The following is a 15818-nucleotide window of genomic DNA, read 5'->3' as shown; positions in this document are numbered from 1 at the left end:
AAGATACATTTTAAAAAGAATTAAACTTTTTAGTTTTCCTTTTATAGTGTTTTCAGTCATCATATTTTTTTTTTTGGAAACAACCAATGTTGGTATCTTGTCTTGTTGCTAGGTGATGTATTACACACGTTATCATCTGCTATGACATTACTGCGTCGCTGTCGAGTCAACGCAGCTCTCACCATCCAGCTATTTTCGCAGCTTTTCCACTTTGTGAATATGTGGCTATTCAATAAGATAGTCTTAGAACCACGTCTAGGGCTATGTACACAGGAATGGGGTGCCAGATTGAAATCAAGGCTAACAAGGATTGAGTCATGGGCTGAAAAACAAGGCCTTGAGCTTGCTGCTGATTGTCACTTGTCTCGGATCATACAGGTAAGCAATCGTATATTTATATTGCCTTATGGGATGTGGGAGATATCCATTTCTCAATAGGCTCGTTATTCAGGGGATTTCATTCAACACATTGTCTGCTAAAAGATTTCACAGATAACCGATAAATAAAGGGGTCATCTGGTGATGTGTTACAGAGCGGTGGTTGCCGCCGCCACGCCCTGCTCGATTTGGGACTCATAGCGGCGTACAGAGCGGTGGTTGCTGCCGCCACGCCCTGCTCGATTTGGGACTCATAGCGGCGTACAGAGCGGTGGTTGCCGCCGCCACGCCTTGCTCGATTTGGGACTCATAGCGGCATACAGAGCGGTGGTTGCCGCCGCCACGCCCTGCTCGATTTGGGACTCATAGCGGCGTACAGAGCGGTGGTTGCCGCCGCCACGCCCTGCTCGATTTGGGACTCATAGCGGCGTACAGAGCAGTGGTTGCCGCCGCCACGCCCTGCTCGTTTTGGGACTCATAGCGGCGTACAGATCGTGTGTAAAATACATGGTTTACATGAAATTCAAACGTACGCTGCATGATGTCTACCACCCTTTAAGGAGATTGGTCACTTCACTTGTCTATCATTCACATAAATCTATAATCTACAGACCCAGAAAAGCTAATTAGAACTTCCCCAATTCATTTTTTAAATAGATTTTAATAGCACAACTCCCCTACTTACTCACATTACTGTGTTTAGCAGAGGCATTTCTAGCTCACAAGAGACATGATCAGATTACTATACTAATTTAAAATTGCAGAATGTTTGTGGCACAAGTCGTCATTGTATTGCTGTCTCGAATGAACTTCATATTTGGTTGTAACAGTTTTCATTCCACACTCTTTGTAAACTGACTGGAACTGTCACTTTGGCAGCTTTTCTTAGACATATTCTGCATAAAAAATAGGACTGTAGTACCATTTAACGAAAGCCTTGCTGCCTTGAATGGAAGTGAAATGCAATGCTGATTTGGAATTTCTGCTTTCACAATACTTGTTTCTGTGGTGTGAGTGCACCCACAACTACCATAGCTTCAAAGTGAACTTTGAACACTAGGTTGCAGTCGTTGTGCCGCGTCCTGTTCGACGTATACAATGCGTGGAATTCGAATACACGCTGCACGAAGACGATCGCCCTTCAAGAATGTCTGATAATAATATTTATAAACGATGGCTGTTTGTTTTCCAGGCAGCACACTTGCTTCAGGCTCCCAAGAGCAGTGCCGATGACATTGCCTCTATTAGCTCAACATGTTTCAAGTTAAACTCACTGCAGCTACGAGCTCTGCTTGAGCAGTACCAGTCAGGAGGGGGCGAACCGCATATCCCACATCAGCTGATTGATAGCGTTGTTGCAGTGGCGCAGAATACAGCTGACGAACTGACTCGTAGTGATGGCAGAGATGTCAAACTAGAAGAGGATCCTGATCTTCAACTTCCATTTCTGCTTCCAGAAGATGGCTACTCATGCGATATTGTTCGGGGTGTACCAAACGGTCTTCAGGAGTTTTTAGCACCCCTAGAAAGCACAGGTAAGTACCTTAGTTGTTCGTGTCATGTGATATCCGAATTAATTTCACTTGAAGTATTGTTTGTCACCTGTCACCCAGTTGTATTATGGGTATTTATTGTGTTTCATAGGCATTATAGGTTGGCAGAGTTTTATTTTTTTATTTTTTCTTATACAGGTTTGTGTCGATTAACAGTTTACTCTCCTGCTAAAGGAACATGGACCGTGCATTTTGCCGGTGGCAGTGGGGGCGGCGGTGGCGGTGAGATTGTAAAATCACCCCCTGGTGATGCGTTTAGTCCTGAACAACAGCAACAGTCACCCCAACAACAGGTATGGTTTGCATTTCAGGCATCCCATCAAACTCTTCCTAGCTAACTTTAAACTTATCATTTGTAGTCTTCCATCAGTTTACATGTAGCTAGTTTCTTATTGTTCAAGACAAAATTGTTTTTAATGTTAACATTTTATTGAAAAACAACCATGGAAAAAAAAATAATCAGTTATTCACTAAATTTGTTAAAAAGTTCTTGTAATAATTGGGGTTATGTTAGTCACAGCAATAGTTCAAAGAAGCTAAAAATAACAATGTCCTTGGAATTAATTGATATTAATTATGATTTTTAAATTACATATAACTGTGAATTAATTAATTTATTTAAATATTTTATAATCAATTTGTTTGTACTGTTACATAATAGCTGTTATATCAAAGCGTTTTTGTGACCTCGGTTAGTACAGTCGTAAATACTGGCTGGAAAAATCCTACTCTGCTGCTATATACAACAAATGAATTATGGTTTCAACATTTCTAACAAGATATTTCCATTTTCGATAACATTTGTTGCTAAAAGATGTGAATTATGTCATGTACTTTTAAATTACGTCGGCGCGAGTTAATGCGAAAACTCAAGGTGAATAAAAAAATTTGTTTTTCATTTCAGTTAGGATTGGATTTTTCTTTAACTCATCTGTCGGCGAAGTGGGATTATTTCTTTATTAACCCGTTGATTTGTTGCACTTTGATTCAAAATTAATATTGTGCTTGTAATGTGCTGGCAATGAGCAAACCAGACATTGAAAATACATTATTATATTGATTGTTATTAATTATTACCGTAGGAGTTTATAAAAAATATTGCTTCATGAAAAATTATAATAAAAGCAGGAAGCTAGTTAGTTTCAAAATAAAGCCACCAATGGGTATCAATTTTAGAACAACAAATTGACCAGAAACTTGGTTTTCTACATTTTATTACTTCATTAAATAGTACCAACAGCACATAATACTTATAAATATATGTATATTTATTTACTAAATAAATACATAATAACCCAGGTGGTGTCAACATGAAATTGACAAATTATTCATATCAATGTCCAAGAACCAAGACCATGCTTCTTGTTTTTGTTAGGATAGATCAGTTAAAGTTGAGTCTTCCAGATTTCTACCCTGTCCCCAAATAAATATTAACTGCAGATTTGTTGCCACTGTATTAATTATAAAATCCTGCTCACTTGAACTTTATTACAAAGTTTATTTATTTTGTAGGGTATTCCATATGACACTAACATTCCACCTGGTGATCCAGAAAACTATTCTGTAAAGTTTGTGAAGGGGAACACCGGGATGGGTCTGAGTATTGTAGCAGCCAAGGTAAGTGTTCATTTATGCTTTTTTATTTTCAATGACAGTTCAAATTTTTCTTGGCAGATAAAATTTCTAGATTTTTTTTCTTCAGAAAAACATCTGAATGTTTAAATGTAGCTTGTAAATCATTACTATGTTCTGTTCTCCCAATGTCTTCTACATCAGTTTGTGAACATTTCTACAAATAACTATTTCATATTTCTTTTATTTCTCAATGAATCAAAAATTGGATTGATTTTATGCGGTAATTTGACTTTGCTGTCTACAAAATCAATAACTTTCTTCTATTTAACCATTTAACCACCATCTTTACATCACAAAATAGTCTTGTTTATAGTCTGATCATTGGGACAGAAATAGCCAAATTTTTTTTGTAAAAACTGAAAATTTACTCAAATTGTGTCTGTTGGCTTCAAAATTAGGGTCCATTTCCTGAAATATTAAAAAATATAAGAAAGTGCAGTATAATTTGCCTGAAAAAGTCTGGTGGTAAAAAAAAATATTGTCTGTCACTGTGCAGTACACTTTAAACTGTGAAAACATAGTGTATTTTACGCATATTTTATGTTGCATGGGACTTGTTTTGAACTGATGTGGTATAACAACCATGTTACAAATGTATGATGGAAGGCTGAAAATTGGTATTTGTTTTGTCTGTCTGTCTCGTGTAAAGTCGCTGGCAGACTGCAATCTGAAACCAGACCTGAAGCCTTATTACCATAACAATGAGTTTAAATTAGCGTATCAAATTAGCATAACAATATCATTTCACATGATATGTCAGTCAAATGAAACATATCTAGTTCAGTAAGTGAGTGCGGTATGCAGGTATGCTTCCTAGCGTGGTCAGCAATTGTACAGTCTAATGATTGCCTCAAACTGTTTGTGAACTAATACCAGGTGAGGTAAGGAATAATGTCTAAAATTCTTCAATTTAGGCATTTTTTCACTCTCTTAATTGTCTAAATTGTGGATTTATATTTTTTTGAATCTATTGCTATTTCTGGGGTGAGTTGTTCCTGGTTTTCAAATGACTCGTATGCATACATCAGTATGTGTATTCAGGGTAGCTGGTAGTTTATCCTTGTTAATTCGAAGGAAATCACCTGTGTGAAAAATGGCAGAGAAAGTCGATGTCTTTCGAATAGTGTTTTGTGACGAGATTATCATGACATATTGTATACCAGTGGTGACTTTTCTGGAATTTCCAGTCATTTTTTTTGTGCTATTAATTAGTTATTGGTCTGATATGTTTAAAATTAGACCTGTTTTATCATCTCTGCTGAGTATTTGTTTGTCTGGAACGTCGAATAGATTGGGTGAATGAGATTGTGTTTTAACAGGATTGTGGTTTAAATGTTGTTCTAAAGGTGAATTGCAAATAAGCAACGAGTCAGACATGTGACAGATGGATGGATTAATTTATAAAATAAGCGTAGTAGATACCCCCCCCCCCCTCCTCATTCAGTTGTGATATGTTTTTGTAACTTTGAGCTATCAATGTTTTGAGATGTTGGTTTTACTGAGAATATTCTGTAACAAAATTGTGTGTAGTTTGTAAAAGGTGTTACTACACATTTTTAGACTGGAAGCAACCATTATACTTCAATGGAACAGTTCAAAGGTGAGGGAATGTTTGGGGTGTATGCTGAAATTAGATCTGTTTATGAATTTGACTCTACTCAACCTGTTGGCGCTGCTGTCTGCAGAAATATATTCATCTGAAAATTTGCGTAAATTTTATTTCAAATTCAGACAAAAAGCGACGAATGTCGGCTGTAAACACAGCCCCTTATTAGAATAATTGTTCAACAGTTTTTGATATGTGTTGTATATTGAATGAAATATTGAATGAAACATTTGGCAGCTTGTCAATTGGCATCACTTGTTTTTACGTATGCATGTTATTTCAGGAACATGGTGTAGTATACGCTTGCATAATGGCTGATGCGGTGTCTGTTTTCAGCTATTGACTCGGACGTGATGTGATCATAGAGCGTGAAATTGATAGTGGTACGGTAAACATGTACTATTGATTGCCTCCCCCCAATCTCCACCAGATGGAATCCGTACACATTACAGGTCCTTTACCTCTAACACTAGTGCTGAATTTGTAATAACACTCACGTAAGACTTGCCAATCGTTCTTTGTAACGTCAAGGAAGTCCTGTATACAAATCTTTTATTCTCCGCCAACAAAACATCTGCTTGCTGTTATGCATCATAAGAATGATCAAAATAGTCTATCCAAACCTCAAAATGTCTATTTCTGTCTGTTTTGGTTCAAAATTTTCTAAGAAATTAAAAAAAAAGATTTTTAGTGGAAAACATTAGAGTTTTTCATCATTCAAGACTTTTCTTTCTTTTTTTTAAACACTGTAACTTGTGACAGAAATATATTTTCTATAAAACTTTCATCTAACCTGGTTAATGTTTTCACTACCAGACTTTCTTGCCCAAGTTTGTCTGCACATTCTTCCATGTTTCTTGAAATGAACCCTAATTTTGGAGTTGACAGACAAAATTTGAGTCAAGTTTCAGTTTTTATTCGAAAAATTTGTCAATTTTTGTTCCAATCTTCTGAAAGAAAGTGCAGACTATAAAAGGGACTATTTTGTAATTTTGAATGAAAAGGGGGAACTGGTGGTGAAAAGGTTAAATCTATATCCATGTGGATACTGCTCACATAGCTCAAGTTTTCTTGCTAATTAAAATACAAATGATTCAAAAATAGTTTATCAGTACACATTATCAATAAGTTCGTGGACTTCAAATATAGTAAACAAACTTAAAATCATAAAAATATGACATTTTCTCAATAGAAATGTTTCATTGTTTTGTCTAAACATGCCACACCCAGTATTAAAGCTAAATATATACAACTGTGGTCAAAATCGAATCAGTTTACAAACCAGTGTTCACAATAGTGAAAATAATTCCTAGTTGAGATGGAGGATGGGGTTGCCATGGTGATGTCAATCTTCTTTTACAATGTGACAATAAGATTACTGTAATTTTCTGATGTTGTACTGCATTTTCTCTCTTTTTTGTTTTCTAGAATGCAAAAAATTTGAATCTGAAATCAGAATGTATAAATTTTGCTTGTTTTATTTGTTGAAATTGCTCTCTCTTGATGGGATTGTGTGAACTCTGTAAATAATTACACTGGTAATAATTTGACTTCATGGATCAAAGCTGCGTTATTAAACGACTAATTGTAGAGTTCATTTCTCTGGGCCACTGATTTAAATAACAGGTGGTAGGGAGGGGTTGTCCCGGAAAATAGTTCAATTATGGAGTTCATTGTTGTACTGTACAATCACAATCACAATCGTTTCCCCAGATCAACACTTCATGCAAATTATGCTGGCCATGTGAGGGGTCCAGTAAGGCCAGACTTTTTTTATTTCTTGTTTCTCGAGTTTTTATAAGGCAATTAAAAATTAATTTTTTTTTTCCATTAGATTTGTGTGATTCTCATATAATTGTAAGTGAGATCATTGATCGGAGATAAGAAATGAAATAAAATGTTATTCCATGTATAACCTTGTTTCTCATCTGCGCAAGATTTCGGTACTTTGATCATGATACTCCCACGAAAAAGGCAACTTGGATTTGTTATGCGGCGGGCGGAAAAAAAAGAAAATAGAAATAAGTTTTTTTCAGCAATGTTTTGCACTTACAAATCGGCGGGCGCAAGAAATTACGCTGAAATAAAATTTTATTTTATTTTATTTTCGGCTCCTGTTCATTCGGCGGGTTCGCGAAACAAGGTATAATAAAAGTCTGTTCTAAAGGTTAAATAAAACCACTTTTTGAAAAAAGAATTACCCAACCCAATTTAAATTTTTTATCAAGAACTGTAGCCAATGAGAAATGTTTGGTCCAAGATTATTTAAAAAATTATTTAAAAAAATTAGAAAATGCTACACCAAAATGTTGGTTGGAAAACCAATGGCTCTCAAAGAGTTAAATTTATCAATATTTCTTCTTTTTTGTAGGGTGTGAATCAAAACCATTTGGGTATCTATATCAAATCGGTCGTACCAGGAGGTTCAGCAAGTCATGATGGCCGCCTTCGCGCTGGAGACCAGCTACTGAAAGTCAATGGAAATAGTTTGATAGGGGTGACACAAGAAAGGTAAGATTTGTTATCTTTGGCATATAGTGCTTACAATAGACCATTTTCCATTCACTGCGAGAATCACGCGTTATGCGTGAAATCGAACGTAAAAACAGGACAAACAAAGGTCATAGCGTCGTAGTGGCGTCAAACATCGCGTGGGATTCGACAAACGCAAAAGTATTTTGGGGGACATTTCCATGCTTAATAATGTGCTGTCCACATTTGATGATAGGCAATTTCGATTAAGTGAGGGTATTCAAAAGCAATATTCCTCTGTCGAAGATCGGCCGGTCGATGTGAGCTACGAAATAAATTTGAGTTCAAAATCAAATCATTCGATTTTTGCGGCAGACGTTCGACGCGCGTCTTTTATGCATTTCGAGAGATCTCGCAATTGTACGGAAAATCACCTATTGTCTGTCATACATATCAGAAGCACTATCATAGACATTAAACCAGTGCTTTTTAGAAGATATTGGATTCATGATTTGATCAACATGTGACAGACTTGAAAATGCATAACTATCATATCTGGAACAGCATTTCAGATAGATTCAACCAGTGCTTGTAATAATGATACCGGGAATCTGCCATCCCTGATGCTTTTTTGTTTTTTTGCTATAAATAGAATCGTTTGGCCGTTTTTGCTGGCGGCAAAATTATTTGCATGTGGTTAAGTGAATCCCTCTGTGAAATTGCAAACACGCACAGAAAAACAGTTGCATTGACAGACGATTGTTAATTGTTTTTTAATTTAATCAATGTTTATTTCTTTATTCAGAGCTGCTGAGTTTATGATGAAAAGTGGACCCCATGTGACTCTTGAAGTTGCTAAACAAGGTGCTATTTTCCACGGTCTTGCAACGCTTCTGAGTCAGCCTTCTCCCATCATGCAACGGGGTAAGTTTCTCTGATACAAGTTCTGTTATCCATTCAGGTCTTCTCTTAAATAAAACAAAAAAAAGGAATTTGTCAATGAAGAGCAGCTTTAATTTCAATTCAAACCCCAGCCCCAGTATAGGACAATGTTGTTGTTTAAGGAAAAGAAAAAACTAAGACCAAAACAATGTGCTGATGGAAATTAAAAAAATACAAAAGACTGAAAAAAACTTTGATTTTTGTGTTTAATATCTAGCATGCATTTGATTGATTCCCATATACTTCGGCTATTTACGATACCCTTAGTTTTCATGAGTTTAAAAAAAAAATCCGATTTTTCAATTTTCTGACTTGAGGGCAACATAAGTTTGTTTGTTTTTTGGCTTTATTTACACGTTTACATCAAATCCTGAAATTGTTTGTGGGGGGAAATTTAAGAGTTTTTACAAATTTACATTAATAAGCATGGATATCTCGGCAGGTTTGAGGTTGCATCATAAAAGCATTATAAATTACATAAAATCCATTGTCAACTACTAGATATACATTTTTACCTTGCCCGTATCATCAAAGATGGAACAGAAAGGTATATTAAGGGGAAAATGTCTGTCGTCGATATTGTTGTCATCGTTGTTAATAATTGTCAATGTGTTCACAATAACTTTACTAATTCTATTCCAAATTGTGGTCACCTAATTCATCAGTATAAAATCTTCCTTTACTATGAACGACAGATGTCCTGTGTTTTCATTTATATTTCCATCCCGTAACTGTCATAATTATCCCTCTAAATTTGTAATAATGAATAATCAGATTTATTTTCATTTTTACCAACAATTTTTTTTCAAAATTCATGGAAAAAGTTATTTTGTCTGAAGACTGTGGAACATTGAATTTGTATGGTTCTAACACACAGTACATAATCACTATTCGAACAGCAGAAATAAAATCTATATAAATTTTCACTATTTCAGCAATGCCACCTCGACAGTATAGTGGAAGTATTGGTAATAGACCGCGGCCGAAAAGTGAAGATGTTTTGGGGTCAATGCGTTCACAAAATGATCCTCGATGGACATATGAGCATGGTCAACGCGACAGGCTAACACCACACAGAGAGGCAGAGGATATTCCACGTGGAGGATATCATATGCAGAGCAAAGAAGTGGATAAAGCAAAATCTTCACCCAATCTTTTAAGTGAGTTGTTATAGTAATAACTGTATTTGCACTATTTGAAGTGCATATAAACCAAAAATCACATTTGTGGTAAACGGAATATTACACCACTGTAATTTTTGTAAGCACATGGGCTACTAATGGAGCAAATATGGTACTGTCATTCAATAATGCCAACTTGAAAAGCAAGGCTTTTACATAAAGTCGTGAACCCAAACATTGAAAGCGAGTGATAGAAAAGTATGCATTGCAGATGTGTTAATCCACCTTATTGTATAAAACAATTTGAAATACTAGCCCTTGAAAAAAGTTATTTTGAAATTGTTAAAAAGTTTCATTTCTGAGTGTCTGTGTGACCTTGTATCTTTATACAAATTTAAAGCGCTGCAGTTACGCCATGTCATCTTTGACATTGGACATACCACTTTACAACAATTGTAAAACGTTTGTTTGTATGACATTAGAACATGCACGGCATGACGACTATAGAGCTTTAAATTGCCTTAATGGTTTATTCCCCTACATGTAAAATTAGACAGCTAAATTCTGATGATGCTTTAAAAATTGTATTCAAATGTAAAGAGAAAATTCCCTTTTGGATCGACCTTCTAAGAAAATTATGTGTGAATGTCTGTTTAGAAACTTGCAAGTTTAGAAAAGGGGTCTTCAGAATATGTAATATGTTGATCAGAAGTCTTTGGCAATTGAACTATATCTTAATTCAACTAATTCTTTAATTATTTTTTTCTTTTAGACGACACTGCAAGTGGGCCAGATAGAATGCGAGGAGCTTCCACAAGTGATCTGTATGAGAAGTATAAACAGGATCCTTACCGCACACTGCCCAGAGATAAGAGTAAACATTCGTCTACTTCCAACCTTCAGCCCCAACAAGTGAGGCCCGGAATCCAGCAACCTCCTCCTCCTTCTGACACTGCCATGCGATCGAAGTCAACTTCTAACTTAGACTCCGGCCCTTATGAAAGGAATGATAGATCCGTACGACCGGCCCAGTCTAGTATCAACGTGAGAGGTTATGGGCCGCCATATCAAGACAGACAACAGTCTCCATCTCTGACTCGTCAAGGTCAAAAACCTGCTACTCCGGAAGTTCAAAGATATCAGCCATCGCCTCGGCAGACTGGACCTCCATCACAACGGTATGGACTTAGGCCAACTGCTGCATATAGTGACAATCAACCAAGTTCTAAACCACAGACTCCACAATCTGTGAGTTCTGTAGGTTCAAGATCTTACAGGGAACCTGAGAGAGAGCAGCCACTGCATCAAAAGCCTTATCAAAGTCCTATTGATACCTATCGACCTCCTGTTCATCAACCAGTAGAACAGACTCAACCACCTCAAAGGACCTACACTCCACAACGGGAAGACCCTCCTCCACCTCAGAGGGGGTTCCCTCCACAGCGCAAGGAGCCGCCACCAGCTCAAAGGGGCTACACATCACAGCGAGAGGAGCCCCCACCACCGCAGCAGTCGACCTTTAGACCAACAGACATCTATGCAAAACCTATTCGTCCTCAAACGCAGAAGCTGTCCGCCCAACAACAGCAGCAGTCTCCGCCCAATCAACAACCGCCCCAATACAAGGATGTCAGATCACAGTATAAACAAGATGTCTACTCTTCTTCTGACCCACTGCCACCTCCACCACCAGTAACAAGTTATGACAATGTTCCTTCAGATTTTCCTCCACCCCCACCTGACCTGCCACCACCAGATGATGATGGTAGAAACTACTCTCAACCACCACCACCACCTACTCAAATGGAGATACAACAGCACCAGCCCCCTCCTCCCCGATTGGCATCTGCTACACTAGAACGGGATCAGAGAAAGAAAGAATTGTTGGAAAATCAGAAGCGATGGCATGATGAACAGAAAGCCCGTATTCACGAAGAGAATAAAGTCAGGATGCGAGAAAAGCAGCGTCCTGCAGATATACCACGTGCACATTACGGCACAGTTCCTGGAGCTGACCCTCAGCGGAATAGATACTCTGAATATATTGTCCAGCAAAATGAAAAACCAGCTCAAAGCCCGAATAGAGCATCTGCATATGGTGATCTTCCAGTCAGGCAGCCTCCACCTATTAAAGAGAAACCAAAGCCTGTCCCAGCTCCGAAACCCAAAGGGTTTAACACCCAGACTGCTGCTCCTAAGGTTGCTGTAACTTCCCCTGGTGGATCAAAAACCCCAGTTGCTGCAGACCAAGCAAGGTTTAGGTATGAATCGTCTAGTGACTACAAATCACCTGTTCAAACATTGAAGAAAGAGTCATCCAGTAGTCCAGTTCCTCCCAGTTCACCTTCACCATGGGAGCGAGAAAAGAAGGAAAAAGAAAAGGCGGCCAGGGAGATGGAGATGAGAAGAATGATAGATGGGGAGATTGAACACTTAGAACATATTCCAGATCGCACACCCGACCAGGAAGAGAGGCTTAAGACCTTGAAGATGGAGCAGCAGTTTCAGCAACGTGTATTGGAAATGAAAGCAAAGCAAAATGACGATGATGATGATGATTCAGATAAGGACATTAAAGACACTGCATTAGGGAGAGGCAGATTACTGCAAATGGTTCAGCAGGATTTGGAACATGCTCGGCAAAGGATTGAAGACAATGACAACCAGAGGGTGTATTATGAAGAGGAACAAGAGAGGGAGAGGTATGAGAGGCAAGAAAGGAGGTTACAACAGCTGCAGCAGGAGAGGGAAGATCAGAAGATGAGACTCCAGCAGAGGCAGGATCGTAGGGATAAAGAGCAAGAAGCATGGTTGAGAAAACAAAATGAAATGAGAGAACAGCTTAGGAGAGAAGCTGAAGAAAGCCAAAGATTGAAGAAGCTTGAAGAAGAAAGGCAGGAACAACAACGTGTTATGGAAGAAATGAGACAGAAGAGAGAAGCTGAGCAAGCAGCACTGCGCGAGATTGAGGCAAGGAGGGAAGCTGAAGAAAGGCAAATCAGGCAAAAAGAGGAAGAAATGCGAGCAAGGCATGAACAGCAACAACGAGAACATGTAGAACGAGAAAGGCGGTTAGAAGAAGAACGGCGGAGGCTTGAGAGTCAACTGCAAGGACCAAAAGATCCTAATGTCTATTATGCGAAACCGTATCAACCATACAAAGGAGATGAAGACGATGTGTTGCAGGCTACTGTGAACTCTTATCATGTTCCAGCACCAGAAAGATCACACATCGGTTCCTCGCAAGGTCCAAGTATAGCTGTTCCACCCCCACCACAGAGAACGTCTTCCTATGGCACACTGGAGAGGAATCCATACAAGCCTGAACTTGCATATGCATCACCGTCTGGTGCAAAGAAAGTGTCCTTCCATGACACTGCACAATCATATGGTGATTCAGACTATACTGGTTCAATGTACCGGACATCCAGTACAAGTAGTGGAGGATCTCTCCCCTCGCCGCCATCATCTAATTACGAACAGGAGTACAACACACCAAGTAATTCTAAGAATCATCAGACTTACACAACCGCCCCAACTCCAGGAGTCATCGGAACTCAAGAAATATACAATGACCCAAGAGCACGTATTCAAGCAGCAAAAGATCAGAAAAATCCTCGTCATCCTGAACCCCAACGCATGTCTTTCAGAGACAAAATGAAAATGTTTGCTGATGAAATAGGCGATCAGAGTCCGCTTGAGAAACCCAAATCATCAAAATGGGAACTAGAATTTATGCAGCAGCATAATAAAAGTTTGAATGGAACATGATACAATGTGTTCATTGTGACATTTGTACAGATTATATCTCCTTTTTTTCGTGAGATTCTTTTTGAATAAGTTGGAAGACGAGTATTTTTGTGAGAAATGATTAACGTTGGATCTGAAGTTGTCTTTGTGAGACACTGACACACAGCAGTGATGACTTTTGTCATGTACAGTTTTCTTAGCGGGTGTTTCAGCTAGTGGAATTGTTGCTGTGATATTTACACATGGTACAGGGCTCCCGTAGTATGTAGAACTGATGTTTTCTAGTTGTCTATGAACTGTGTGATGGAACATGGACTCTGTCACAAACAAACGTCGTGATCTGTACATATGGGTAGAGTTGCCAATAGTGATGTTGAAGTTTGAAACTATGAAATTACTGTTGTAAAAAAAAGTTCGCTGAACCAGACTCATCTGAGACGTTTTATTCAGCCCCTGTATCTTATATATAAATATGCACACTTGAATCATACCCCCTAAGTTGTTGTAAGATTCAAACCCCTTAATGTTGATACTCACTCGGATTCAAACTTCCCAAGTAGATGTTAGAAATTGAGTCCGAAGGAGAATATCAGGACAATTATGAAGCAAAGGCTAATTTTAGTTTTAGAATTTATCTTTAATTTTAATCCCTTAACCAGGTGTATGTATATGAATTATAAACAACTTTTTGAAGCATTAATTTTTATGGTTAATTCTCAGCATTTGTTGAATTCTTTTTTTTTTTTTTAGTTGTACTTCCTTGGTTGTCTCCTTGCTTCGCAGTCAATAAGTTATTTTAATACGCACACAAAATGTTATGTAATTATTGCATTAGTTCAGATTATCATGTTATTATTGCAGTAATGGTGGGCACTTATTTTTTAGGTTAATTGAAATCAAGATTATCTGTTTTTGCAGTTCCATTTATTGGCTGGTACATTGCTGAGCCCCTTCGAAAAAAATTTTGAATATTTGGTTCTTTTGTATGGTAAGTGATGAATTCATCAGGGCATGTCTTACCATTCACGTTTGTGGGTTGTGAAGAAGAAAAAAAATACATTGAATCAGGCCAATAATACAAAATTGAATTATTGCAGTTGCGGTACACTGAGCATCGACAGCTGCCTTTCTATTTTTATATAAGGATTGGTTTTTACGGATAGTTTTTAGTGCTTTTATGACAAAAATAATGAATGCATCCTGCGTCCAATATCTCCATTTCCCAGGAGGTATTTGTGGTGCCGTTTCAGAAGGAAATTATGGAGTGCCCTCTATTGGTGGCGCTGGGTGTTGCCTTTGTTTAGGTCTTTATTACCATCGTTTGTATAGTATTTTCATGTATGAATATTAACTCAATGCTATTGTATGTTTTTTTTCTGAATTATAATTGACAAGTTGAATTCAGTGTAAAATAAAATGCACTTCAAATGTTATTCGTGTTTTTTTTATCTCAACTAAGTTTGTCCTCTGCTGCCTTGATTTGCAGTTGAACATTATCATTAGCTCTGCTTTCAACAGATCAGAGCTGTTCATTTTTTTGTTCATTGTCCAACATGGGTGGATCTCACTCAGATTTGTTTGTTTTGTCTTAAAATCTCAAATTGATGAATGTTTGAAAACTGCTAGCCAAATTGCTTCGATAATTTTTATGCAAAACTAAGTGGATCTTGGTCAGATTTGTTCATTTTGTGACTATGCGTTAAATTCTCTAATTGCTATTTTTGGTAGACCTCTAAACAAAATTGCTCATTTTAGTTTTAGTGATATTAAAAAAGCTCCTTCCAACTACCGTTATACAGCGGACTTACCAACAGACTGCTTGTTTCTTTTACTAGTCTCTGTTCATTCAAACCTTTAATATTTGCAGAGTTATCTGCTTTGAAGTAATAAACTATTGCCGTTTTGGTTGAAATGGGGTTGGTATTGACTTGTTTAAATAGTACAAAATAAAATGCATTGGCCACTGTAGTGTGTTTGACTTGGTGAGACGAGTAAATATTTGGGTAGGCTGGTATCTAGTGTAAGAAATAGACAAGGGCTGAAGGCTCCAGCCAGCTCACATTTGTAAACTCGAAAAAACAGACGAAAAGAATGAAAAATAAAATATAAAAAAAATACCAGGTTGAAGAATATTAGTTGCTTCTTCAAATTTCGCCAAAGCCCTACCTACATTTGACCGATATCTGCAGAATAAATCAAAAAAACTCCACAAATTTACTCCATTTAGGAATTCCTAACGGTTTGCCCGTAGTAAAAAGTAAAGTCGAGGAACATTTTCATTGACTTGGCAACGCTGAATGTATCACGTACATTTCAGCCGGCTTTTTTGAAAACTGGGGTTTAGTAAAGGAAGGTAAAATG

At 37.6% G+C, this 15818-nt stretch overlaps 1 protein-coding gene across 1 annotated transcript in view; it reads left to right on the top strand.

The window, feature by feature from the left end:
• Positions 1-14890, top strand: part of LOC100313547 (AF6-like protein) — a 63943-nt gene extending 49053 nt beyond the window's left edge. Inside the window, exons 16-23 of the mRNA XM_085505216.1 lie at positions 113-378; positions 1571-1913; positions 2070-2224; positions 3444-3548; positions 7544-7683; positions 8450-8568; positions 9522-9746; positions 10480-14890. Of these exons, the coding sequence (XP_085361342.1) occupies positions 113-378; positions 1571-1913; positions 2070-2224; positions 3444-3548; positions 7544-7683; positions 8450-8568; positions 9522-9746; positions 10480-13478 (4352 nt within the window). The 3' untranslated portion in view covers positions 13479-14890. The remainder of the gene's footprint in view (positions 1-112; positions 379-1570; positions 1914-2069; positions 2225-3443; positions 3549-7543; positions 7684-8449; positions 8569-9521; positions 9747-10479) is intronic.
• The last annotated feature ends 928 nt before the right edge of the window (positions 14891-15818 follow it).

Source organism: Saccoglossus kowalevskii, chromosome 11 (genome assembly GCF_978046115.1).
Source record: "Saccoglossus kowalevskii chromosome 11, keSacKowa6.1, whole genome shotgun sequence".
NCBI classification, from domain to species: domain Eukaryota; kingdom Metazoa; phylum Hemichordata; class Enteropneusta; family Harrimaniidae; genus Saccoglossus; species Saccoglossus kowalevskii.
This window is presented reverse-complemented; position numbering and strand designations above follow the sequence as displayed.